The following is a 26,952-nucleotide window of genomic DNA, read 5'->3' as shown; positions in this document are numbered from 1 at the left end:
CCTGCTGTATATAGAGCATTTTATAATTAGATATACTGAACTACAATGGCTTTTATCCAATTCTACAAGCTATCTTCTATTCTCTGAGGGTCGAAGAATGTTATACTGCTCAAACCATTTGAATGCCACACACAGGATCCTTCTACCTGTTTCAATTGGATTGTAGCATAATTGTCTCCAAATGAAAGCTGCATGTACATTCATATACATTTTATTTCACCCCCACATTACTCCTGGATCATGTCATTCTTAGGCCAGCTTCTAAGGGGCACTGGAACTCTTTCAGAAGTTGGAGGGGAAAAGGGGAGATGTCCACCTGCTGCAAAAAAATAAAAAATGCTACAAGCTTCCAAGGACTGGGATTTTGTTTCCACTTTGGCTTTTGTACCAGTGACCCACTACACTTTAGAAAACATATTAGATAAGAGACGAGGTGTGAATTACAGTTTCACAGATTTTTAAAGACAAAAGGGGCCATTAACTCAACGGCTACGTCTACATTGGCCCCTTTTCCGAAAGGGGCATGCTAATTTGACAGGTCGTAATAGGGAAATCCGCGGGGGATTTAAATATCCCCCGCGGCATTTAAATAAAAATGTCCGTCGCTTTTTTCCGGCTTTTAGAAAAGCCGGAAAAGAGCGTCTACACTGGCCCCGATCCTCCGGAAAAAAGCCCTTTTCCGGAGATCTCTTATTCCTACTTCAAAGGGCTTTTTTCCGGAGGATCGGGGCCAGTGTAGACGCTCTTTTCCGGCTTTTCTAAAAGCCGGAAAAAAGCGGCGGACATTTTTATTTAAATGCCGCGGGGGATATTTAAATCCCCCGCGGATTTCCCTATTACGACCTGTCAAATTAGCATGCCCCTTTTGGAAAAGGGGCCAATGTAGACGTAGCCAACTAGTCTGACCTTCTATATACATCACAGGCCACTAAATTTCATTCTGTTATCCCTGCATTGTGTCCAATAACCTGTGTTTGACTAAAGCATATTTTTAGGGTTGGAAGTATTACATTTATCAGTAAATGCCAGTAAATGTTGATTCACAACACACAGTTAGAAATAAAAAAGCAATATATAACAAATGAAGAAAGGGAAACATAGATAATAATATGCATAAAATCAAAGTTAATGAGGGAAGCAAGACTAAGGACAATTAGGAGTTTAAGTATACAGGTTGAATCTCCCTGGTCCGGCAATGTTGGGACCTGACCAGTCCTGAATGAGAAAATTTTTCAGAATAGGGGAGGTGTTCCCTGCCACTGGCCCCAAGCCAGCTGGTCCCCTCTATCCCCTACCCTCAGCCATGCTGCCCATCAGGGATGTGAAGTCTAGTCAACTACCCGATAAGCAAATACTTATTGGACAGTTGACAGGCTAGTCAGCTAGTCCCTTCATCACTGAGAAAGAGGCAGCAAGGAGGTGGAAAGGATGCTTCAAAGTGGCAGTGCAGCGTGGAGCCTGTTGAATGACAATATTTTACTTGTGATTTCTTTCAAGCTCTATCTAGATACTGGACTTAATATTCAATGCACAGAAAATTTTTAAATAGTTTTTTTAATTAAATAAAATTACATTTGCTGGAGTGGATGCATTAAAAGATTTATCAAAAATTATGAAAACATGTCTTTCATCTAAAACTTATTCAAGAAAAGAAATCTTATATATAGTTAATGAATTTAACTGATTTTTTCTAATCACCATGTTGTTCTTCAAGATTTTAGAACAGGTAGCTCTCTCACCTTTTTATTCACAAATAGAAGAAAACAAACTTTCCTGCTTTTTCAATTCCCAATTGGTTTCCTAACTACAAATGGATTTACGTAAAGAACTAGCTCATTCATTCTCAACCAGAGGTACATAAACCTTTGGGGGAATGCAGATGTGTTCTATGGGTACATCAACTCATCTACAAGTTTGCCTAATTTACAACAGGCTACATAACAGGCATTAGAAAAATCTGTGCAAACTAAAATGGCATACACTGTTTTGTTTATACTTCCATACATACTATACTGAGATTTTAGGACAATATTTATATTCTAATAGATTTATTTTATAATTATAGGTTGAGTAATAAGCAATTTTAACTGTGTGCTGTGACACTTCTGTGTTCATGCATGATTATGTACACAAATAGTTGAGTGCAGTGAAATTTGGGGGCATGCAAATCAGATGAATGAAAGGAGTACAGTACTCTGCAAAAGCTGAGAGCCATTGACCTAAACTACATAAACAAACAGAAGTGAAAATCTTGATGAACCTCCCGAAAAGTCTACGAATGTTATAAAGCTAATTTATACACTCTATATGTGTATTTAATTGGAATTTAAAAAATGAAAATTTGTTTTTCCCCTTAATCATCCACCCAAAGTTGTCCTGATCTTGACTGCGCATTTATGGCTTGTCAACCAGAGAATACATTGTTTCCTGGGCCGCGGGACAAAGCAGCGAGGCAGAGACCCAGACGCCGCGGGGGCAGGAGGAGAAGCCGAGCGCAGCACGGGACTGGCCACGGCCCGGCCGGCGGAAACAGGCTCCGCAGCTGCCAGCGCCCCCCTCCCCCTCCCGCTCATGTGACCAGCGCCTGGAAGCTGCCCTTGTTTATAAACTTCTCCCTTGCACGGCGCATGCGCGCAAGGCCCATTCATTCAAACTGCGTAACAAGAAGCCTGGTGGGGGAGGGGAGAGTGGGGTCGCCCCGGTTCCCCCCACCCCCGCCTCAGGCGCCAGCGGAGCCGCACTCGGGCTCCTCAGGTGCCCCAAGCCTGGCTCCTGATTCCCTCCCCGCGTTCAGATACCGCCCCACCCGAGGGCAGGGGCCGCACCGCGCTGCGGGCGCACATAGCCGGACACCCGAAGTGCGCAGGGCTCGGCGGAGGCGCCCCGAGGGGCCCACGGCGCAACGCCGGGGGGGAGGGGGGGCAGCGCCCGCACCGCCGCCCCCCCCCCCGGGACCGACACAGCGATTCGGAGTTTGCCTCGCGCGGGGTTGAACCCCGGTCCAAAGGTCAGAGCCCAAAGCCTCCCTCAGCAACGGCCCCCAGCCCCGTCCCCGCCGCCCTCGCCAGTCCCCGGACTCCTCTCGGCTCAGCCCAAAACTTTTCACCACTTACCAAACCCGTCGCCATTTCTAGATTCCCCCTCCGTTCTCCCCCTCTCTGAAGCCCCGCCCGCTCGCCTGGATTCGTCCTCCTTGGGCATGTCCCTTTGCTATTGGCCATCTGACCTGCCCATCAGGATTCTATTGCGAAGGGCGGACATGTTTTGACTATCCTGCGCGAACGATTACATAGAGTAGCATGTCAATCACTGTGAAGTCGCGTCCCGATTGGCTAATGGCGAAGTCCCTGCGCTCAGGCTGCATTCTGGGAAGAGTAGTTTCTTTTTACACCGAGGGCGAGTGAACAGGGAGCAGCTGGACAGCAAGACCCAGAATGCGCTGCGAAGCGCCCGACTGATAGTAAACAAGAGTCATAGGGACACGTGTATCTGCCCCTCTGGCTAACTTTACACAGGAGACTTAGCACAAGAGGCCAAGCTGAAGGGGAGATGATGCTAAACCGGGGGTCCCCAAACTTTCAGATGCTGGGACCACATCAGCATTCTTACTATTATGGTGGCCCAGAGCAGATCAATTTGTGCATAACTCTAAAGGTGTAAGAGACTATTCCTACCCTGAAGAGTTTACAATTAAACAAGACTGTATCAAGAGCAGGTTAATAGTAATAGAGATGTAGCCCTGTTAGTCTTGTCTTGCTGAAACAAAAGACAGGACTATGCAGCACTTTAAAGACTAACAAGATGGTTTATTAGGTGATGAGCTTTTGTGGGCCAGACCCACTTCCTCAGATCAAATTGTGGAAGAAAATTGGCGTGACCATATATACCAAAGGGATACAATAAAAAAAAAGTGAACACATATAAAATTGACAACTCAGATTTTACAACAGAGAGGGGGTTGAGGTTAGTGTCTATGGCTGTGTCTACACTGGCATGAATTTCCAGAACTGCTTAAAACAGAATACTATTCCGTTTTCAGTTTTTCTGGAAAAGGAGCATCTACAGTGGCAGGCTGCTTTTCCGGAAAAGCCCTTTTTCCGGAAAAGCGTCTGTGGCCAATGTAGACGCGCTTTTCCGGAAAAGAGCCCCGATCGCCATTTTTGCAATCGGGGCTTTTTTCCAGAAAAGACTACTGGGCTGTCTACACTGGCCCTTTTCCGGAACAGTGTTCCGGAATAAGGACTTATGCCCGAGCGAGAGCAGAATAGTTTTTCCGGAATAGCGGCTGATTTTGTACAGTAGAGCGTCGTTGCTTTTCCAGAAATTCAAGGGCCAGTGTAGACAGCTTGCAGCTTATTCCAGAAAAGCGGCTGATTTTCCGGAATAAGTGGCCCAGTGTAGACCCAGCCATTATGAGAAAATGATATTGGGGTGATAATTGGGGAAGCTATCTTTGTAATGGGTAAGGTAGTTAGCATCTTTGTTAAGGCCCATGACAGTTCTGAGGTTTACCTTTGTAATCTGGTGTTAAAGTCTCTTTGAAGTAAGATACATGTAGTTAGGTCTGGACTGGGCATTGTCTCAAGGACATCATGCCCGGGCATCTTCCCGCTCACCTGTAAATGCCATGCATGGCAGCAGCAGCCGGCCGTGCGCGCCAGCATGGGGGAGCCAGACTGAAAGCTGCACGCGGCAGGGACAGTCCAGGGCCAGGGAAGATGTGCAGGGGGACCGACAGGTGGGGGCCGGGGCCTGCTCCAGACAGGGCCGGAGGAGAGACGCATCTCCAAATATCAGTGGAGCAGGGCCCCTGGCTCTGAATATTGTTGGAGCATGGGCACCACGAGCCCATTTAACTCGCCGCCCATGACTATGAAACATTTTAAAACAGTGAAGTCTGTGTCCAAAGGCACTGGAGTGACCACCTGTAAGACTGAAGTCCACTGTACATAAAGGAGGTGCAGCACGGGCAATTGCCATATTATATGTAAAATATAATTTAAATAATAAATCTTTATTTAACTGCACTTTACTTCTGAGAGGTCAGCAAGAATGTTTGCCATAGTCTTATGTTAATTCATTCTCATGCAGCCATGATCAAAAGAGCTTTCCTCCCTGCAGTTTCAGATTCCTGCTTTGTAGTCTAACCTGTCCACACATTACTGAACATTTGGTGCACCATTTTGGGATAGGATTATATTCTGTTTCATTTCCCCCATAGTTAACTGTTTTAACACCCCTAATTCAAATCTATTTATATATTGTAAATCTGTAGGAGAGAAAATGAGTAAAAGACCAGATGTTCCATCCAGTAGAGGGCAGTGGTTCACCAAATAAAAACCTGTATAAAATACTACATTAAAGAAACTTGAAAGAACATTGCTTAAGTAGCAAAGTTAACTTGTTAGGAAATACCAGAATTAAGATTAACTGTTCCAGAATGATTTATATTAATAAAACAAAGGCAAACTTTACTGTTTAGTGAGATGCACTCAGCTGAGCTAAATCCTCACTCATTGCCCACAGATTTTTTTTTCCAGTTATCAGTAGTACAACAACAACAACCTGCTGCAAGGTAGAGTCAGACCATGGACCTCATTAAACCCAACATTTGTGCATGTCTTATAGTCATCACACCTTTAGCATTTGACATTTTGCTGCAGTTTATTACTGGACACAGAGGCTTTTTGGAGGCAGGGGACTGAGGACCATGGGGTTTGTGGTAAAATGGTTAAAAGTAGTCAACACTGTATGTCCTAGGGTTGCCAGGTGTGCAATATTGTCTCAGACAGTCAGGTATTTGCGGCCTCTGGTTAAAAAAGGCTGATATTTTCTGTTTTTCATGGACGGAAGGCCGCTTGGGACATTCTTCCCGCCATGTCTGGCAGGGGCTGGGAGAGCGTGGGGACTTAAAGGTGCAGTGACTGTTTATTTTTGGCTCAACAAGTTTGGTCCCCTGGATTTTTTTTTCTCAACCAATTTTTTCCCTCCATGTGTGGTATTTTTTGTGAAAGTATCTGGCAACCCTACTATGTCCTGATATTCAATCTAGATTGTCCTGTATTAGATCTGAATGTCCAGATTTGCTAGACATTCTGTTTGTATGCAAATTATTTTCTCTTTCATTTATTCCCGACATATGAAGAACTGAGCAATATTTGTAAAGCTCTTCAAAGGTTTAAAGCACTACAACAAATGTTTAAGAATGACAAATGTGTTAATAAATTGCTATAAATAATTCACTTTAACTATATATAAAAATGAACAACATATATATTCATATAAAAGTGTTGTTTATTGTAAGGAAACTTTAAATATAACAAACAATATTGAAAATATTGTTATTAGCATTTATGGCCTTGACTGGAATTCTTCATCATACAGGTAATCATTAGCATTTTTCTGAATAACATTAAACTAGTGCAAAAATTAAGTAACTTTTATAGATTAAGCATTCAGAATGATTTTGGTTACCTGATGTTTCCTTAGAGAAGGGGTGGGGAACCTTTTTTGAATGGGGGCCACAAACCCACAGAAACATCAGCCAGGGGCCACACACAAGTAAGAAGCAAAGTGAGAAGCCTCTGACTGAAAAGGAGAAAGACACTCTCCATATTCACCTTGCACACCAGAGCCTGGGGGGGCAAGGCTGCAGATGGGTGGCAAGAGGACTGGCGTGCCATTGTGGACTCCCCAGTGCTGAGCCTTGGGGGCTGGATCCAGGAAAGCTGGGGGTTGCATCCAGCTCCCAGGCCTGAGGTTCCCCACCCCTCCCTTAGAGTTATAACAGTATAACCCCTCCCTTTTTTCAGTAAATCAAAACTACAAAGGAAATCATATGTGCAACTATTCATATCAGGAGGCTGTGTAAAAAAAATTGTTGACACGTAAATTTTGCTGAGACTGTTTTTATTAACAATGTTCATTTATAATTTATATCATATTATACAATATAAATTACATATTAGTAATAGTATTGTATAATCATAATTGAGCATATTCAATATGATTGTATAAATCTTCAGAATGGATCACTATAACTACAAGATATATAATTATGTAATGTGACAAACACAAATATGTTGCATTGGAAAAGTCATTTTGTAAGAAGAAAAGATGTAATGTTTCATTTGTTCAAATCAGGGAGCAAGCAACTTTGCCAAAATTCTTCTGGTTCTGTCTTGGCAAAACTACTGTAATTTATATGAACAACATGGAGCAATAAACATGTCAGTATAAATGTGAGAACTGGACTGTCTCATAGTTTCAGTCACACACTTTTTCTAGTTAGAAATGAACCATGCTTTCTTATTTTAAGTTAGATAATACTCCTTCCTTAGTCACAGAGAAAAATTTACCCCATCCTCCGACTGCTGCAATAACAGTCTTTTATGATGTCTTAGGGACGGGCCTTTGATGTCTAAAGACCAACGCAGAATTTGTCAGCTTTAATAATACCCTCCAAAGATGCATAAAACGACCTTTCAATTGATCTCTCAGATTCACCTGAAACTTGCTGGTAAGGATTTCCAGGAACAAATAATGTTAATGTGTCTTTCAATACTTTAATAGCTTGAATCCTCTACTAAAAAGAAAGAGGTATGAAGAACATTTTACTTGAAAGATGGAAAGATTTAACACAGAAAAATAAGTGATTTCTAGGGACAGAATTTAATCCTAGATTAGACATCAAATATGAACGGACAAAATGCATACATTTTAAGGAATAAATTAGAAGAAAAATGATGTAGATTATGCACAATTAGATAGAATGTGACAATTGCCTACATAAAGTACTTTTGCCTGTTTTTAAAAAACATGCTTGCATTGAGATTCATTTGCAGCTCTCTCAATGGAGGAATGTACTGTTTATGTGTAACAAATAAAAATGCAGTTTATTGCAAAAATATAAAAATCCCCTAAATTGCATAAGATATTACAATATTTTACAAATGGGCTTGCTGAAATGTGACATATTAAGAGGACTTTATTACCAAATTACAAAAATGTTCAAATAAGACTTGGTTAATGAACTTTACACAAAATGTATCATTGTGCCTTACTGTTATGAGGAATTTGAGTTATTTATTTTTTTATACAGCTATAGTAATTGCAACATAAAATCATGACAATTTAAAAAGGCAGAAATGGATAACTACAGTATACCTTCTGCATTACCAATACTTACGAACACTTTGTGCATTAACACTTTCAACATATCGCATTCAAGCTAACAGTCTTTCCATAAAATCTGAACCATTTTATAGAACAGAAGTTGGTTGAACAAATTCATCAGCATAATGTTTTCTTAAAATTTATTCTTTATGAAATGCTGTATACAAAGAACCTGATTTTCAAAAGCTGCTGTGCATCTACAGCTACCCCTGACTTCAACTGGAACTACTGGTGCCATGTTCTTCTGAAAATCAGGACGAAAGTCTGTTAAATCTCTACATGGTTTACTGATACATATGTTGTAATATGTAAAAAATTGAAAATAAACCCCAACAAACAAACAAAAAACCCCAGACCCTCAAATCACAGAAAATGCTTGGCATCTACAGGAAGATAGACACGTTCTCAGTGGACTAACCACTACTGTGCTATTTTCTCATAACGGATCTTGTAGTTCCGCACTTTATTTCATTCACTGGCATCAGCAATGTCCATGTTTGTTCCAAACAAAGCAACTATCTGCTCCTCATAGTTTGCAATGTTTCTTTTCATAATTTCCATACAAGGTCCCAAAAGCCTTTCAAATGCCTGCACATCCATAACTAAGATAAAAAGGTGGGGTGGAGAGAAAAGAGAGAGAATGTAACACGGCCCATCAGTTGCAGAAATGAATTTCAGAATTTATGACATTTACTGTGCAGATTTTTAAATTGTAATGGAAAAGGTTTCACTGGGGCTATGTTTACACTGCTGGTGTTTTGCGAAAGAGGAAATGCAAATGGAGCGCTCATTTGCATATCTTGCACTCTCATTTGCATATCTTCTTCCGATCCTTTTTGCGGAAGCTGTTTTTACTATAAAAAGCCCTGTGTAGACGGGGCCGTTTGTCACAAAAAAAAACCCTTTGCACAAGAGCCTGTAAACCTCATTTTCTGAGGAATAAGGACTCTTGCGCAAAAGGTTTTTTTTATAACAAATGGCCCAGTCTGCGCAGGATTTTTATTGAAAAAACCTCTTCCGCAAAAAGGATCGGAAGAAGATATGCAAATGACAGTGCAAGATATGCAAATGAGCGCTCCATTTGCATGTCCTCTTCTGCAAAACACCCGCAGTGTAGACATAGCCTGAGGCCTATACTGTGTCAGTAAAGCTGGAGATAACTTTTCTCATATGATTCAGACCTAGATAATATCTTGACTCCAGTCCGGCAAACATTTATGCATGTGCTTAACTTTACTACTAGGAATAGTTCTATTAGGCTATGTCTAGACTGCAAGCCTCTTTCGAAAGAGGCTCTTTTGAAAGATACTTTCGAAAGAGCCTCTTTCGAAAGAGAGCGTCTAGACTGCACGTTGAACTTTCGAAAAAGCGGCTTGCTTTTTCGAAAGAAAGCATCCAGTGAGTCTGGATGCTCTCTTTCGGAGAAGCCCTATTTACATTGAAGAACGCCTTCTTTCGAAAGAGGAACTTTCGAAAGAAGGCGTTCTTCCTCGTGAAATGAGGTTTACCGCCATCGAAAGAAAAGCCGCGTTCTTTCGATTTAATTTCGAAAGAACGCGGCTGCAGTCTAGACGCAGGTGAGGTTTTTTCGAAAAAAGGCTACTTTTTTCGAAAAAACCCCTGAGTCTGGACACAGCCTTAGTAGCAATGCATAAGTCTTTATAAGATCTATGCTTTGGATGGCAATTTAAAAGTACAGTTATCCATATGGGTTTATAGGGAGTGTAAATGAGAACTAAACAATGCTGTAGTCAATAATTTATGTTTTTTACTTCAAGAAACTTTACATTTTAAAAAGTCTAGAACTAATTTAAAATCTATTTGGCTATCACTTAAAAATAAAAAGTTCATATCCAAAAAACTCATTTTTTCAGTCTTACACATACAATTTTTCCTACAAGTCTATCTAATACAAGGTTTGGCATAAATGCACATATGTGTGCAGCTTGTGTTTTAATATGTTTTATGGGAAAATACATATTTAGATGGAAACATCAAATTAATAATTATGCTACACATGCTAACAACTACCACCACTATCCTAATATTTTGCTAAACTGGGATTGCTAGCAATTATACATACTTTCAGTCAAAACTGTTCTCCTGTTGTCTCATTCTCCTTACTTCCTTTTTCTCTTCAAAAAGTTGATGGAGCCATGCTCCTAATAATACATACCTGAATGTTTTTACTTCAGATATTCACTCTTTGCTAAAACAGAAAATCTTACCATTTACAACTTATCCTGCACAAATTTTGTCTTAATTTTATAATTGCTATCTTTGTTATTGATACAACACCATAAACGTGCATAGAGCCTTACAGACAGATACAAGAAAATGTCCATGCCCATATGAATTTACAATCTAAAATTATAAATCAATATATCGAATAAAAATCCATTTTGTGGCACTGTAATAAACATGCCTACTTTACTTACTGTAGCTGTTGCTAGGGAACAGACTCTACATTTCATTTGAATGATTCTAATGCCTGGCCTGTACACCAAGCTATACCTGTTTAACTAAAAGTGTGATTTTAAACAAACTGGTTAAGCCAGCTCAATTGTGGGTGGACACTATCACTTTCAAATTAAACAGAGCTGATTTAAGATGTTCTTACACTAATTTAAGAATGTCCACATCAAAGATGTTCATTGATTTTGCTAATTTGGTATCTAAATTAGTTAATTGGTACATAAGTTGTGTGTAGACAAGGACAAACAGTGTATAGATGGCACACCAAAACCTTTTCAACACTATACAAGAAGGCTACGTCTACACTACAAGGTTTTTGCACAAAAACGGCAGACAGTCCATACCTCAAGAGTGTTTTTGCGCAAGAAAATCTACAGAACAGAGGGCTTTTGCCGGTAGAGTTATTCCGCTCCTCATGAGGAATAACTTCTTTTTTGCACTACAGCTCTTGTGCAAAAAGGCAGGCGTGGACGCTCTGGAGGGGGTTTTGCACAAGAAACCCCTATCGGAAAAGGCACGGGTGCTCTTTCTTGCGTAAGAGCATCCATGTAATGTGGCTGCTCTTTTGCGCAAAAACACATACTTTTGCAATGTGCTTTGAGGTCTGGATGTGCTTTTGCGCAAGAACTCTTTGCACAATAACTCTTCCGCAAAAAGCTTCTTGTGCAAAAACCCTGAAGTGTAGATAAAGCCGAAGAGTATACTACCATACAGTTTTGCCCTTAGTCTGGATAGAATATAGTGCAAAGATGGCAAATACCGGCCTGCAGGCCAGATCCAGTTCCCCAGAGTTAGCCCCTGCTGGGCCACTGTCACTATATTTACCTCTGTCTCCACAGGTATGTGTGATTGCAGCTTCTGTTAGAACTTTGTTTTGAAAACATTTTCCAAAATATAAAAGCTACTGGAGAACTCTGGAAAGGGGTACACATCCTGTTCTTTCCCATAGACTACTTATAAGAGGTTCTAAAAGTAACCTCAGGGGATTAGAATAAATGACCCTTGTGGTCCCTTCTAACACTGATTCTATGATGTCTTTTGCTGACCTTGTTGTATCCTGGGCTATGTCTATACCACAAGGTTTTTGCGCAAAAACTGGAGGAGCGTCCACACCTCAAATGCATTTTTGCGCAAAAAAACCCAAATAGTAAATCAACAGGACAGAGGGCTTTTGCCAGTAGACTTATTCCTCTCCCCATATATACTCGAGTATAAGCCGACCCGAATATAAGCCGAGGCACCTAATTTTACCACAAAGAACTGGGAAAAAATATTGACTCGAGTATAAGCCTAGGGTAGGAAATGAGGCAGCTACTGGTAAATGTAAAAAATGAAGATAGATACCAATAAAATAACATGAATATTTATTTCAAAGAAAAACAATAACCTAGCTCTGTAATTGGAAAAGGGGGTCAACAAAAACAATATGGTATCAAAAATACCGTAACTCCCGCTCAAAGTCCTCCCGCCAATCCAATGAGCCCCTGAAGGGCCGCCTGCAAGAAAGCGCCCAGCGCCAGCACCAGTCACACACGGCAACAGACGCTCGGACACTCGGCCCAACCAGCTCAGCCCCCGCCGCCCCCGCCCGGACCTTTCCCAGGCCAGAGCCCCTCTCGGCTGCTCCCCGAGCCTCCCTGCCGGCGGCCCCGGGGCGAGGCCGCTGGCTCCGAGCAGCACCTGCGGGCGCACCCGCAACCCAAGCGGCCGGCAGAGGCTCCGAGCGCCCCGCGCAGCGACGGCCCCCGACACACGGAGCCCAGCCCGCTCCCGGCAGCGCCCCCCGCCCCGAGCGCCTCGGTTACCGGGGCCGGAGCTCCGGGCTCACGCAGCTAGACCCGGCCGGCGGCAGAGACACGCTGAGCCCGCCCACGAGCAGGAGGCATGAAGCCGTTTCTGGAAAGGCCCCGCCGCGCAGTCCATAACATAACGACAACCTGGATGCCTTAGAACCTGACCAGCGTACTCACTTTCCTCAGTTCTCGAGACGCTGATTCGAGTATAAGCCGAGGGGGGGCATTTTTCAGCACAAAAAATGTGCTGAAAAACTCGGCTTATACTCGAGTATATACGGTAACTCCTTTTTGCACAAGAGCTGTAGCACAAAAAGGCATGTGTGGATGCTCCACAGGGGTTTCTTGCATTAAAAAAAAAAGCACAGGTGCTCTCATGGCCATTCTGTTAATGGCAATCAGAGCTTTCTTGAGCAAGAGTGACCATGCAGTGTGGACGCTCTCTTGCGCAAAAGCGCATCACTTTTGCAATGCGCTTTTGAGGTGTGGACGCGCTTTTGCGTAAGAAGTTTTTGCAGAAGATCTCTTCCGCAAAAAGCTTTTTGTGCAAAAACCCTGCAGTGTAGACAAAGCCTTGGTGTCTAGACTATTCTTTCCCTTTGCTTTTCTTATTTTCTGCTCAGAGTTATGAGTCTAATGGGCACTGAATCTAATGAACCATAATCATAAGCAAGGCTAAACAAATAATGCAATCTACTAGCCCGTGATGAGTAGATTGCAACCCGGAAGAGCCAGATTCGGGCGATCTGCACATGCACAGAACGATCTGCACATGCGCAGATTGCCGGACAGCGTGGCTGGCAAGCGGTTCGGCGAGCCCTGATCATAATGGTTTCTTAGATATTATCTGTGTGCTCTAGCCAGCAATGAATTTGGTCCGTGGTTACTCATCTGATGCCGTCTAGTCATCAAGAAGAAACCTTCCTCCCTGAACCAGATTCCAGTGGACCAAGGGCTCTTATCTCAGAGGTGTTAGTGACTCAACAACTTGCTTTGACCATATGATCTGGACCATAATGGATCTTTTTTATCACTATCTCATGTTCCTTTTTGTTCAATTCTTTTTTCTGTTTTTCCATCTTCATTTGGCTGGGGAAACTGATTTTTAAAAGCCCAGTAGATTTGTGAATAAACATTTTGTTTGCTAGTCTCATATCTGTCATTTAATAATACAAAATTTACCTTTGTATTGTACAGTTTTTGTAATAGTTAGATTAATAACATGGAGATATAATAACATGCTGTTTGAGAAGTTAAACTGTTAAACAATAAAAAAGAATCTTACATTTCTGCACTTAGGGATATAGTAAGTAATATCTAAATAACCCATAAACCATGCCAACCAACTCAGTTGGGAGTCAATTGTTTTGCTTTGAATCTAAGTTGTTCCGTTTTAAAAAATTCAATTATTTAAGGAAAGCTAATTTAAAGATATAAGTTTTGCATTTAGTTCTGAGAGCAAAGAAGTTTATAGTCTCTTATCACTGTTAGTATTGAGTTCCACTGTCTTGATCCATTCCTGTGTAAGAGAAGGGAACAGGACTGACCCTTGAAGAACTGTACAGATGATGGCTCTGGAGATGGAGGAACAGCAGTCCATCAGAGAATTCTAGAACTGGAAAGGACTCTAGATGTAATCAAGTCCAGTCCATGCACCATCTAGACAATTCCTGACAGATTGTCTAACCTGCTCTTAAATATCTCCAATGATGGAGATTCCTCAACCTCCCTAGGCAATTTATCCTAGGCAATTTACTGGTTCGGCGAGCCCTGGTTATATCAAACAGTTGTTTCGTATATATGGAGATATACTTATCTCATAGAACTGGAAGGGACCTTGAGAGTTCATCGAGTCCAGTCCCCTGCCCTCACAGCAGGACCAAGTACCATCCCTGACAGATTTGTCCGAGATCCCTAAATGGCACCCTCAAGGATGGAGCTCAACACTGCATTTAGCAGGCCAATGCTCAAACCACTGAGTTATCCCCCTTAGTTTCTTAGGTATTGACTATACTATCGGGCAAGGACAATTTTGTATGTGTCTGTTAAGTGTTATGCAGAGTTATGTAACAGGTATTAAAAGTGTTGCACTAGTTTGGAAACCATTTTCAACTCCATCTAAATAGGGAAGACATTGGAGGTCCATGTTTGACACAGTTGTCAATTATAAGTAATTTTTCTAGTGTAGGTATGAATATACTATAATACGTACAGTATGGTCTGACAGGTTTTAAAGGAATGCTACTGGATGACTGAAATATGATTTTATGGTATGAAGGAACATAGAGTACATAATAAATATAGCCTTTGATAAGTAAAAAGATGCTTTTCATATTAGCCACAGCAAACAAAAATATACATGAATCAGTACCTAAACATTTGACAGTGCCAAGAGCAAATGCTGAAGCTGCTCGTGGTTTGTTAGTTACAAGAGCAAGTTCTCCAAAATATTGTCCTCTGGAGTACCGAGCTATTTCAACTGCCTCATTCTCTTCTACATCCTGTTTATTCTGTAAAGTTAGATAAGATAAAAATAAGACACACTTACTACATGTACAGTTTTACTTATAATGGAATTTAATCATGTCTAAAGAATAAAGAAAACTGCAGTGAGAAAAGTAGACATATCTGCTGTTTGACATTTAGAATATATTAAGGGCTTCAGGATTTTGAATAGTTACATTCATGTTAGGATTTTTACCTTCCTTTTCATAGTAATTCTCACTTCTCCAGATTCTACAATGAAAAAACAATCAGCCATCTCTCCCTATTAAAAATAAAAAGTAATGAAAACAAGAATATTGATTTTTAGTTTTATATTAATAGTAAGAAATTCATTAAAATATATGTAGTTACTGACTTACAGCTCATACTTCTGGTACTTGATTTAAAATGCTTTAATACATTTTACTTAGAAATTCATATTCTTGGCACAGAAAAATTAAAATGATGAGATGGGCAACAAGCTTCCTTAAAGAAAATAACACAGATGGCTCTATGTATCCATCAATACTGAGCCATGGAGAAAACATAGTTTGAGGAACCAAGAGAAGTCGAGGAAACTACAGCTATTGGGTATCTTGGAGGATACTTTTCCTTGTTCACCAAAACAAACAAGCTGTTCCCCTATGGATCAGTGGGCAAGAACAGAATACTTGGGTTGGTGGACACATATTATCAGCCTGAGAGATCTACTCAGTTGCCACCTTCTTCTGTTCTAGAGGATTTTAAACTCATAAATCCCTAAAAATTATTCCCCATTATCTGCTCAGTTATCAACAAGCATGGGGGAGATCAAAGCCAACATCTAAAGGAAATCCAAAGACAAGACCTCCCCGATGGAACTATCCTTGCATTATTGTTGGGTTTTTTTAAGGAACAGAAACAGACACTCATTGTTAAGGTCCATTTTCAGCACCTACTATTTTACAAGCCTTTCTCTTATATAGTATTTGCAGTTTACTTTGTTCTGTTCAGACTAACAGAACATGCTGTTTCTTAAAATTCAGCATCTGAAATTAGGTAGCTGTTAAAGTAATAAGAAAACTCCCAATAAGACACTGGCTAAATATCCCGTAATAGGCATTTATCATTTACAGATCTGTAAAAGCTAACAAAACATGCCAAATCCCAGAATGAATTAATTACATTTTGTCCTCAAAGACGCATACTACTGACTGCAAACATGTACAGTATAGAAGTATTAAAGTGTAAAAAAGCCAGTGGAAAATCAATTGAAATTACCTGCCAAGAATTTGCACTCTTTTTTTATGCTTTAAATTATTATTTGAAATTTAAATCATCATAACAACCTGGCTATTTGAACCATACAGTTTTTTTCATTCCAGTTTATTCAATTTTGAGTACTATATTGAGATTCAATTAGTTTAAAAGAATAGATTCATAATAGATAATAGATAATTTCACTTATTGGCATAAAAAAATTCAACTACGACACTACCATACCTGAGCAATGATTTGTTCTCCATCTTTATATACTTTGGTGCCTATCACATCCACCACTTTCAAACGTTCAGATAGCTTTATAAAAAGAATGGAAATATTAAACATTTTTTGCTAATAATATTAAATATATTTTGCCAATTCTTAATATCTGCTTTTATGGACCTAAATACAGTATAATATGTCCCTATCTGTATTGACAATAAAAGGATAACTAGACCTCTGCTTAACAATTTCCCAGGGTATGGTTTACCAACATATGTCTTAATAAGTTTCTATTTTTGTATAGTAAATTTACATGCCCTAAATCTTCCAAAATACATATTGAAGAAAGTACAAATCTGTGCAGAAAAATGTATCTTTTAAATTAAAGTATTCATTTTTTTTCAACACGCCCAAAGCAGTAATTCATGGAATTAATATCTAGCAAAAATATAATTTAAGAACTAGAAGGCTGGAAACTACAAACAATTCTAATATTTTATAGTATGTGGCCTCTGTCTTACAAGCTGATCTGCACAGGCAGAATCCTTGTTCCAGGAAGATCCAGATTCGGGGTCTGCTGTGTGGATCAAATTATAGGATCAAGCTTTATGAAGATGATAAATTAGTCAATGAGGAAGATCAAATTGAAAATTCAACACTTTTCCTCAAAGGGCCCTTCTCTAAAAATAAAAATGTGCAACATTTTAATCTAAAAGAAAATTTTAATCAAAGATGAAATCCCATGAAAATAGAAGCTTATAATATAGCCCTGCCAGAACCACTAAAATAATGCAATAGAAAGCTTACTTCTAAAGATTTAAGGAATGGCAATGACTCAATAAAATTTTCATACATTCTTCTCTTTTTGGCATTGTTTTTTACAATGATTCTCCGGAATGTTACTCTGTCCTGAAAACACAAGGAGAAGGAAAAAAGTATATTAAAGGAAAATGTTAGCACAGGATGAAAAATGCATAAAAGAAATAGGTAAAATGTATAATGATTATAATCACCCACTAGAGGGCAATTCTATGTGTTTTTAAGGATTTCAGTGAGACCTTTCATTAAAATGTGATATATTAATTTAAATTGTAACATTTCAAATAACTGATTTTTTTCTAAAAAGATCTTTGACATCACATCTCTTGCCCATCTTTTTTATTCCTCTTTTAAAAATTAATTTTCCCTGGTAAATTTCAAAAAGGTTTGAAAGGTCAGAAAGGTGGGCCTGAGAGCAACACCAAACATTGTCATGCCCATACCTCACCTGCATACATCTGTGTATAGCTGCTGTCTATTGATTTTCATATTCAGCTGTGCAGCAGCAATTACTGCTAACTGCCTTCTTGCCTGGCCAGGGAAGAGCATATATACAAACTACCTCCAGAGGAGATGCATGAGATAGGAAGTACCACTGGCCATCAACAAAGCTGAAACTGACTCTACAAAAACAACTGCTGATGAACCAGTAAATGAGAAAGTGAAAAATTATTTCTTCTCCCCCTGCCTTGAAATCAGTTTCAGGTCTAGTAATCTTATATTGTTACTTGCAATTACAACACTTCCAGATGGAAATGTAATTTTTAAGTGATAGTGTCCCTTTAAATTGTTGTTTTAGTGATAGAAATGTAGCCGTGTTAGTCTGGTCTAGCTGAAACAAAAAACAGGACTATGTAGCACTTTAAAGACTAACAAGATGGTTTATTAGGTGATGAGCTTTCCTGGGCCAGACCCACTTCCTCAGATCAAATAGTGGAAGAAAATTGGCATGACCATATATACCAAAAGATGCAATCAAAAAAATGAACACATATGAAAAGGACAAATCAAATTTCAGAACAGAAGGGGGATGGTAAATGTCTGTGAGCTAATGATATTAGAGGTGATAATTGGGGAAGCTATCTTTGTAATGGGTAAGGTAATTAGTGTCCTTGTTAAGACCTATGTGTAAAGTGTCAAATTTAAGCATGAATGACAGTTCTGAAGATTCTCTTTCAAGCGAGACCAAATCAGAATATCCCACATCTTACAGCACTCTTCTGAGGGATGAGAAACCCTTGTTCAAATCCTTTCTCATCTGTGATGAAGTGGGGGAAATTGAACCTGGGTCTCCCACATCTTAGTCTAGGTGAGTGCTCTAACTCCTGGGCTATAAGTTAGGCACTACTCCTTACCACTCCCCTGTTGTAAGACGTGAGATAGGTGTCTCAATTCATTCCTGCCAGAGGCACCTAAGTCCCCTGACTCCATGAGAGGGATCCTTCACCATGTGTCACCAACCAGGAATAGGCATATCCCTCAGATCTGGACTTAGGTGCCTATCTCTGAGAGATGGATGAAGCTTATTATATACTCCAGGGCTGGCCAACCCATTTAACAAAGAGAGCCAAAATAGAGGTGGAAAAAAAAGGAAGAGCCGCACCAGAATTGTCAAGCAAAAAGGAAAAAAAGGCCCCCCAGAACAGAGCGAAAACAAAAAACAATTAAAAAAAAATTTTTTAAAGGAGGCTGCCCCTTTAAAATGGCCACCATCTTGGCTGCCATTTTTAAAACCCTGCAGCTCTGACCTGGTAAGCCCAGAGAAGCCGGGGGCAGGCAAGGAGCAGGCAGAGGCCACTTGGGGGGAGGTGCAGGAGCAGCTTCGCGAGCTGCACTTTTGGGGGGCAAGGGCTGCATGTGGCTCGCAAGCCACAGGTTGGCCACGGTTGATATACTCCTTTTGTCAGCATCTGCCACTGGCAAGTTTATGGTGTTTCTCTTGTAGCATGCTGTCTTTTGTGGATCATATTCTACAGGGACTATCTCTCCCCTTTCATTGTACAGGGAGTTTTGGCATCTAAGATGGCTTGTGGATCGCAGTGGGGTTCCTGTGATTTTCTAGGCACTCAAAAGTTGTGCACTCTGATGCTCAATTTTGAAACAGACAGAGTCCTTCATGAATCCCACCCATGCTCCCTAACCTTTCAGGCTCAACATATATTAGATTTGTATGACACGTTTGGGCTACGTCTACACTGGCCCCTTTTCTGGAAGGGGCATGTTAATTTCAGAAGCCGTAATAGGGAAATCCGCGGGGGATTTAAATATCCCCCGCGGCATTTAAATAAAAATGTCCGCCGCTTTTTTCCAGCTTTTAAAAAAACCGGAAAAGAGCGTCTACACTGGCCCCGATCCTCCGGAAAAAAAGCCCTTTTCCGGAGGATCTTATTCCTTTGAAGTAGGAATAAGATCCTCCGGAAAAGGGCTTTTTTTCCGGAGGATCGGGGCCAGTGTAGACGCTCTTTTCCGGCTTTTTTAAAAGCCGGAAAAAAGCGGCGGACATTTTTATTTAAATGCCGAGGGGGATATTTAAATCCCCCGCGGATTTCCCTATTACGGCTTCTGAAATTAACATGCCCCTTCCAGAAAAGGGGCCAGTGTAGACGTAGCCTTGGAGTAAATGACTAAGGAAAAACAAAATATATAATTTAAGGTGATTAATAATATCTCAGAAATATTGCAATTAAATCTGTTCATCCCATAGTTCTCAGCACATTTATGTCAAATAATGAGCTTCATGTTAGCTAAACCAAACACATCAGACCATATTCTACGTACCACATTAGCATCACAAAGGGAACATAAAGCTGCCGTAGGTGGGCAAAAGGGAATTCCCTGATGTGGGGCAATCCTTTCAATAGAAAGATGGGGTACCCAGATGTATGTCATTCTATCTTGTTCTCACACCACCCAGCTCAAGAGTATGTGGCTGAAATGCACTGTAATCCCAATAGTTCAATGGCCCTGGATAGCCATTACAACCCCATTACAATTTAGAGCAGCATTTAGGCTGCTCCAGGTAATGTAGGGCACATCTACGCAGCAGGAGAAAAGTCAAATTAAGTTACACAACTTGAGCTACATCAGTTGTGTAGCTTAAGTCAAAATAGCTTAATTCGGCATTTGGTGCAGTCTACACAGCAGGAAATCGAACAAAGAACACTCTTCCTTCAACTTCCCTTTCTCCTCTTCAAATGAGTGTTACAGGAGTCAGAGTAAGAAGTCCTCTAGCTCACCATTATTTCAAAATAATGTTTTGCAGTGTAGACATGCTCTTTGCTATTTCGGAATAACTAACGTTATTCCAAAATAATGCTGCTGTGTAGATATATCCATAGAGAGGCCAACAGTGTAAGGGATGTAGATGGCAGAAAGTCACATATGCTCCCCTACACCAAGCACTGCTCTGAAATAGCACGTTGGGATCACTTACCACACCAATATATAAGCCTTGATGGAGAACAGTTTTTTCAACATATTTAATACAAATTTAAGTATTACCACAATTATTTTTTGTCAAATGTAATTACTATTGTGCAGACTCCAGATATAAAAAACTTAACAATTAACATGATGTTGGATATTTTTTATACTGTAAATCAGAGGTGGCCAACACATTTAACAAAGAGAGCGAAAACAGCAGTGGAAACAATGTGAAGAGCCGCACCAGAATTGTCAAGCAAAAACAAAACAAAAAAAATCTAAAAAAGGAGGCTGCCCCTTTAAGACAGCCACCATCTTGGGTGCCATTTTTAAAATCCCGCAGCTCTGACCCAGTAAGTACAGGGAAGCTAGGGATTGGGGGGAAGCCGGTAGGGGGCAGGAGATGTTTGGGGGGGGGTGCAGGAGCAGCTCCATGAGCTGCACTTTTGGGGGGCAAGAGCCGTATAGAAATAGACAAAGGCGTTAATGTTTTTCAAAATCCAGGAAAATCTTCACTATATGGCAAAAAAAATGGTATGTTTCTTATAGTTGGAACATGATACTAAACTCTGAAAGTTATTGAGAAAATTTTGTTGTGGGTTTTTATATCCAATTGCCATTCTGAGGTTCAAGTTTGCTTAAAGCTTATGTTCAAAGTTGAGCAAAGACAGTATTTACCCAGGCTTTTTCTGCAAATCTTAAAGGTGTCTAATATTAATAATACATTTCCAATTATAAGACAAATTTTTAAATTTCAAATAATTGTAGATACAGCTATACAATTTTAAATTATTTTATATAAAGACATTAATGTTTTAATGAAAAATTCATTCAAAGAAATACTTCACTTACCAAACCCCATACAGCACCAGGAGATGTAGCAATTATGGTAGCTGCTCTGGGTGTATTGTACATTAAGGCCAACTCACCAAAACTTCCACGGTTATCATAGGTACCAACACACCTCCCAACACCATCACATTTGACATAAATGTCATATGTTCCTCTGTTAATAAAATACACAGATACAATGAGTAGACATCCATCCTCTCCACTCCCCCATATTCCTTAGGGAGAAGTTAGAGCAGCAGTGGGCAAATACAGACCTGTGGACTGGATTCAGTTTCCAGGGTTAGTCCCTGGCAGGCTGCTGTCCCTGTATTTACCTGCCTCTCTGCAGGTACAGGTGCTTGCTGCTCCCTTAGGCCACAGATCACCACTCCCAGCCAATAAGATCTGCGGGAATCAGTGTCCTGGTCTATGTTGATTCCCACAGCTCCCATTAGTTGGGAACAGTGATCCATGGCTAAAGGGAGTTGCAAGTACCCGTACCTGTGGAGGCAAAATTAAATAAACCAGTGGCGGCTCAGCAGGGGCTAACCCTGGCGAACTGATGCTGTTTTATTACCCACTCATGAGTTAGACAGTTCAGGTTATTACCTTATTTGTTTAGTTTACCAAGTTCATTATGCACTATGCATTACACTGATGGCATTGCTCTGGAAATATACATTTTGTTCATTTAAATTATACTGAGCACTTTGCAAGAACATCTCACTTATTTGTATATGCTCTAGAAATGGTGACAATTTTAAAGGGGACAGTTACAACTTCTTTGTGATGATATAGTAGCTTTGCTTTTAAAAAATAAAAAAAATCAGAATTGGAATGACAATTATAAACTACATATACATAAAATCAATTATTAAGTAATAAAGATGAACACATTTGGATCTAAATTATTTAACAATTTCCTTTTAACCAAACTGTGTAATAAGTCTTCACAAATAAATGGTTTCTGAAAACTATGCTTCTACCATTAAATTAATTTAAAATATAAAAACACTTTCTAATGTAAAGTGTTCTTTTAAACAAGAATTGGTAGGTTGCAATGTAGAGTCTGACCTCCTTATGCCTTGGAAGTGCCTACTACCAGGTCATTGTGGATGCTACCAGACCCAAATAGAACATATAGTCAGAATGGTGGCAACACATACTGTGAGTTCTTATAAAGAGTAGCAAACACAAAATAAAGATATTGTACATCCATCTGATATAAAGTTTTAACTTTAAACAACAAAGCAAACCCACAACATTATTTATCAATAAAGCTATGATTTAGTTTTGGAGGTCACTGGAAGTCATGGAATCCATGTTCCAGTGATCTCCATGACTTCAGCCTGCCCCGGTTGGGAGCTGCAGGATCCCCCACATCCTTCAAGGGCAGGGAGCTGAAGGTACAGTACCTCCACCACTCCAAGCCACAGCAGGCAGCTTAGTACCCCACAGCTCCTGGCTGCCACAGACAATGGGGACCCCTCCTCCAGAACTTCTAATCTTTGTGGGCACAGGGAACCCACATGCTGAAAACAGATGACCCTGGAAGGGGTCAGTACCTATATTGATGATTTTATAAAAATTTTGTCAAAGGTAAACAGCAGCAACAGCAGCAGCATGACAAAAGATACTTCTAAATCACATTTTCAGCAATTATAACTATCATTTTACTTATTAATCTGCTCTATGAAGTATTAGACCCACATGGGAAATGTCATTAAACTTGTGCAAGTCTTTGAAATTTTAAGTTATGTTCTTAGTAACAAGAAACTTTACCAACAGCATTGAGCATGTAAGATTTCAAATCCTGAATGCTAAATCTTTTCCAATTATTTGTTACATTAAATCAGTTTCCAGTTGACAAATAATCTTTGTGGCAGAACATAACAGTAAAAGAGGAGTTATGTGTTCATTTGCAAAGATTTCATTACAGGTGAAATCAGACTAGATTTTCTTCACTGACAGAGGTCTATAGTTCAATGACCTTTAACTCTGATAAAATATATTTGCATTTTCTTCCATACAACCGATTCAACTGAAAGTATATGCAAAAAAATTGTTAGTGTTACGAGTGTGCATAATCCCATGTGTTTCAATTCTATATAATCACTCACCTATCAATTACATAGAAGTTGTCACCATCATCACCTTGATCAATGACATGCTCTCCTCCTTCAACCAGCTTTTCAAACATAGCATCTAATACCTGAGACATCTGTTCCTATTTTAAAAAACAACAACAAGAGTACAATTAGAATTGTCCCCCATAAGAGGACAATTAGAATTTGCTTTTATATTATCATCCTAAAAAATACAAAGTAACCATTTAAATATTTTAGTTAGTCTTCACATAATGTACTAGACACTAGCTCAGATCATGGTAGCACACCTGAAATGTATAAAATTTCATGTTATAATAATCTCTCAATTTACTGGAAAAACAGTGTGGTTTTTTGTCAGTATTTCAGCTTTTAGTTCCAGCTCTTTCCTTTTATTGTTTTCAGAACTCAAAGAAACACCGGTAGTGTTAATATTGTTGTTGTTCACTTTCCTAATGCACTTTCCTATAACAATCATTTCCAAAACCCTCCCTTTACTTAATAATGCAAACTTGATATCCAATGTGATACTCAGTATATTCGTAGGCATCACCAGCAGACACATAAAATACATTATCTGTTGCTTTGCTACCTACCGATGTAATAGGATAACAATGTAATAGAATAAGCCCGGGCTTATCGGTTAGCATGAATAGTTACATGCAGGCTACTTCCCTGCTCCTGGGGAGTGGGCTGTCCCCCTCCCCACACTGCGGGCTCTGCAGTGTGAGGCAGGAGTCAGGAGCCGGTACTCGCCAGGAGCCAACTTCTACCCCATGCTGCTTCAGGGCAGCAGATGGCTCTCTGGGAGCAGGGCTGGTAGGCGGAAGCCAGTACATGCTGGGAGCCATCTTAAAAGCTGGCTCCTGGCATGCATTGGCTCCCAGGGAGCTGGCTGCAGGTGTGCATAACCACTGACATTTTCAGCAGTTATACGGTTACCCAGATGCCTGCTTTTTAACATCGCTATTGCCAACCAGTGAATGGGGTGTGTTTCTGTGTAAATTTTTTGTGGCCATATACTTAGCTACATTCAATAGCATTTGATCTTCTATAAGACATCACCAGAGCTATTATGTTTCAATACTGAAATGCTCCATACATATAAATGCGCATGAAATTATATAATATTAGTCACGTACACTTGATGTCTATGAAGCGCACTGAAGATAGATTACAACTTATGAAAGAAAGTACTAGGCACTGAGGCCTCTTGCTGGAGGGTTCCTGTTGCCACCCAGGAAAGAGCAGTAGAGGAGAGTATTCCAGGCTGCCTAGACTGGGGTAATAGCCAATCAGTGAGAGGCTGCAAGGAGCAGCTAATCAGAGTCCAGCAGCTTCATATAAAAAGGAGCTGCTGGATAGGCCAGATTCAGTTGTTGGTTGGAGCCAGGGGAGCAACGAAGCTGCTCCTGGCTGGCTGCAGGGACTCAAGAAAGACTTGACAGAGCAGTTGCTGGAAGGGACAGGAATGTGCTCCTGGCTTGCTACAGAGGATTAAGAAAGACTTCAGCCCTGAGATGAGGGTGAAGATGAAAGTAAGGAAGGGGCTGTAAGGAAGTGGCCCAAAGAAATACAACAATTAGTAAAGGGAGCTAGCAGGCACCTGCTACTTACAGGGGGTCCTTTGGTTGGGGGACCTGAAATAATGGGTGGGCTCAGGTTCTCCCCCACCAGCCACTAGGGAAGTGGATAAGGCATTGAGAAGGGAGGTAAGCGTAGGGAAGAGATTTAAGACCCAGAAGAGGGTCAGTATTTGTGGGACTTCTGATATCCCCTGGAAGGAGAGTGAATTACATTGCAAAGAGTGACTTGGCTGAAGAGCTGCATTAGCTGGCAGAGGGTATGTCTACACTGTACACTTATTTCGAAATAAGCTATTCTGGAATAGTTATTCTGAAATAGCTTATTTCAAAATAGCTCACCTGCACAGCAGAGAAGCCTCAAAATTAGTCCAAGGCAAGCTTCCCTAATGTAGACGTGCTATCTCGATTTAAAGCCCCAGGAGGCACTGGGGAGAAATAACTTAGAATGGCCCTGGTGATGGGCTATTTCGAAATAGCAGCAGTGCAGCATCTACACATGCCTTATTTCAAAATAGCTATTTCAGAATAGGCTTTGTCTACACCCTCAGATTCTCTGTTTGTTTGTTTGTCTGTCTACTTCTACAGATAATGCGGGCCATCAACACCATCTTGCTGCATAGGGTCATCCACCTGGGCATCGTGGACACTTTGCCAACATGGGCTTCCCCAAATGCAGGGGTCCATGTTCCCATCCGGACCCCCGACCCCCGGGCATCTGTCTACGTTAACTGGAAGGAATACTTCTCGATGGTCCTGGAGGCCATCAAGGACCACCAGGGCCAGATTATGGACAACTTCATTGAGTGGTTGCGGAAGGCACACGACACCCACATCTTCCATAACACGTGTGTTCCAGAAGCTGCAGGCTGGAACTTTTTTCCCCAAGCGCACCATCAGGGTCAGGGACGTGGACACGACACTCTGCATGGTGGGGGAACATGACCTACCCTCTCTTGCTCTGGCTCATGAAGCCCTACACCAGCCAACTTGACCACTCCAAGAAACGCTACAATTCCAGGCTCAGCAGGGCCTGCATGGTAGTGAGAGTGCCTTCAAGCATCTGAAGGCTCGGTTCAGATGCCTCCTCACCCAGATGGACACCGGGGAGCAGAACATCCCACACATGGTGGCTGCATGTTGTGTGCTCTATAAAATTTGTGAGCAGAAGAGGGAGGCATTCTTGCCAGGGTGGGGGGCAGAGGCTGACTGCATCAGCAGGGCCTTCAAGCAGCCGCGCATGGCTGCCATCCGGGGGCCCATCAAGGGGCCATGCGGATCTGAGAGGCCTGAGGGAGAGTTTCTCACAAGGACCCCAGTAACACTCTCCCCTGGGTCTCACCACCAGGGGCCTGTGCATTGCCCCTCTCTGCCTTTCCTCCCAAAGCCCTCCCTTCCCCCTCTTCCCCCTCCCTTGCAGGGACAATCAAATAATATTTTTTGGAAACAATAAACTCTGTGTAGTTTTTATTTGGGGTCAAAATAACTTGGGAGGGACTGAGGAAAGAACTTGGGAGGGGGGGCGGGGAAGCAGGGAAGAAGGAGGATGAAAACCTTAGAGCAAGGAGGAGGGAACTGGCAGGGGGAGGAGGGGTGAGGAGAGGCTCAGGGATGGAGCTGGGAGTGGCACCTGGCTCTGGGGATCCCACCATCATGGATGCAGGGGGCCTTGGTGGCCACGAGGGTGGTTGGGGGAGAAGCGGGTGGAGCAGGGGTGGAGGACAGGTGTGGGAGTAGGAGTGGGGGCAGGCAGCATGCTGGCAATCAGGAATTGCACAGCCATGCACATGGTACAGCCCT

General features: G+C 41.1%; 2 protein-coding genes across 6 annotated transcripts in view; both read right to left on the bottom strand.

Annotated features, from left to right (window-relative positions):
- The window catches only part of HBP1 (HMG-box transcription factor 1), a 45,348-nt gene extending 42,106 nt beyond the window's left edge, over positions 1-3,242 (bottom strand). Inside the window, exon 1 of the mRNA XM_006120387.4 lies at positions 3,114-3,242. Within this exon, the coding sequence (XP_006120449.4) occupies positions 3,114-3,221 (108 nt within the window). The 5' untranslated portion in view covers positions 3,222-3,242. The remainder of the gene's footprint in view (positions 1-3,113) is intronic.
- A 4,270-nt stretch (positions 3,243-7,512) lies between these two features.
- PRKAR2B (protein kinase cAMP-dependent type II regulatory subunit beta) overlaps positions 7,513-26,952 on the bottom strand; it is a 151,103-nt gene continuing 131,663 nt past the window's right edge. For all 5 annotated transcript variants that reach the window (XM_075927056.1, XM_075927071.1, XM_075927059.1 and 2 more), the window contains 7 exons: positions 23,585-23,691; positions 21,486-21,639; positions 17,199-17,300; positions 16,410-16,484; positions 15,145-15,210; positions 14,815-14,953; positions 7,513-8,777 (listed from right to left, as the gene is read on the bottom strand). In XM_075927056.1, the coding sequence (XP_075783171.1) occupies positions 8,644-8,777; positions 14,815-14,953; positions 15,145-15,210; positions 16,410-16,484; positions 17,199-17,300; positions 21,486-21,639; positions 23,585-23,691 (777 nt within the window). In that variant the 3' untranslated portion in view covers positions 7,513-8,643. The remainder of the gene's footprint in view (positions 8,778-14,814; positions 14,954-15,144; positions 15,211-16,409; positions 16,485-17,198; positions 17,301-21,485; positions 21,640-23,584; positions 23,692-26,952) is intronic.

This window comes from Pelodiscus sinensis, chromosome 1 (assembly GCF_049634645.1).
Source record: "Pelodiscus sinensis isolate JC-2024 chromosome 1, ASM4963464v1, whole genome shotgun sequence".
NCBI lineage: Eukaryota > Metazoa > Chordata > Testudines > Trionychidae > Pelodiscus > Pelodiscus sinensis.
The sequence above is the reverse complement of the archived record's forward strand: the minus strand, read 5'-3'. Positions and strand labels throughout refer to the sequence as shown.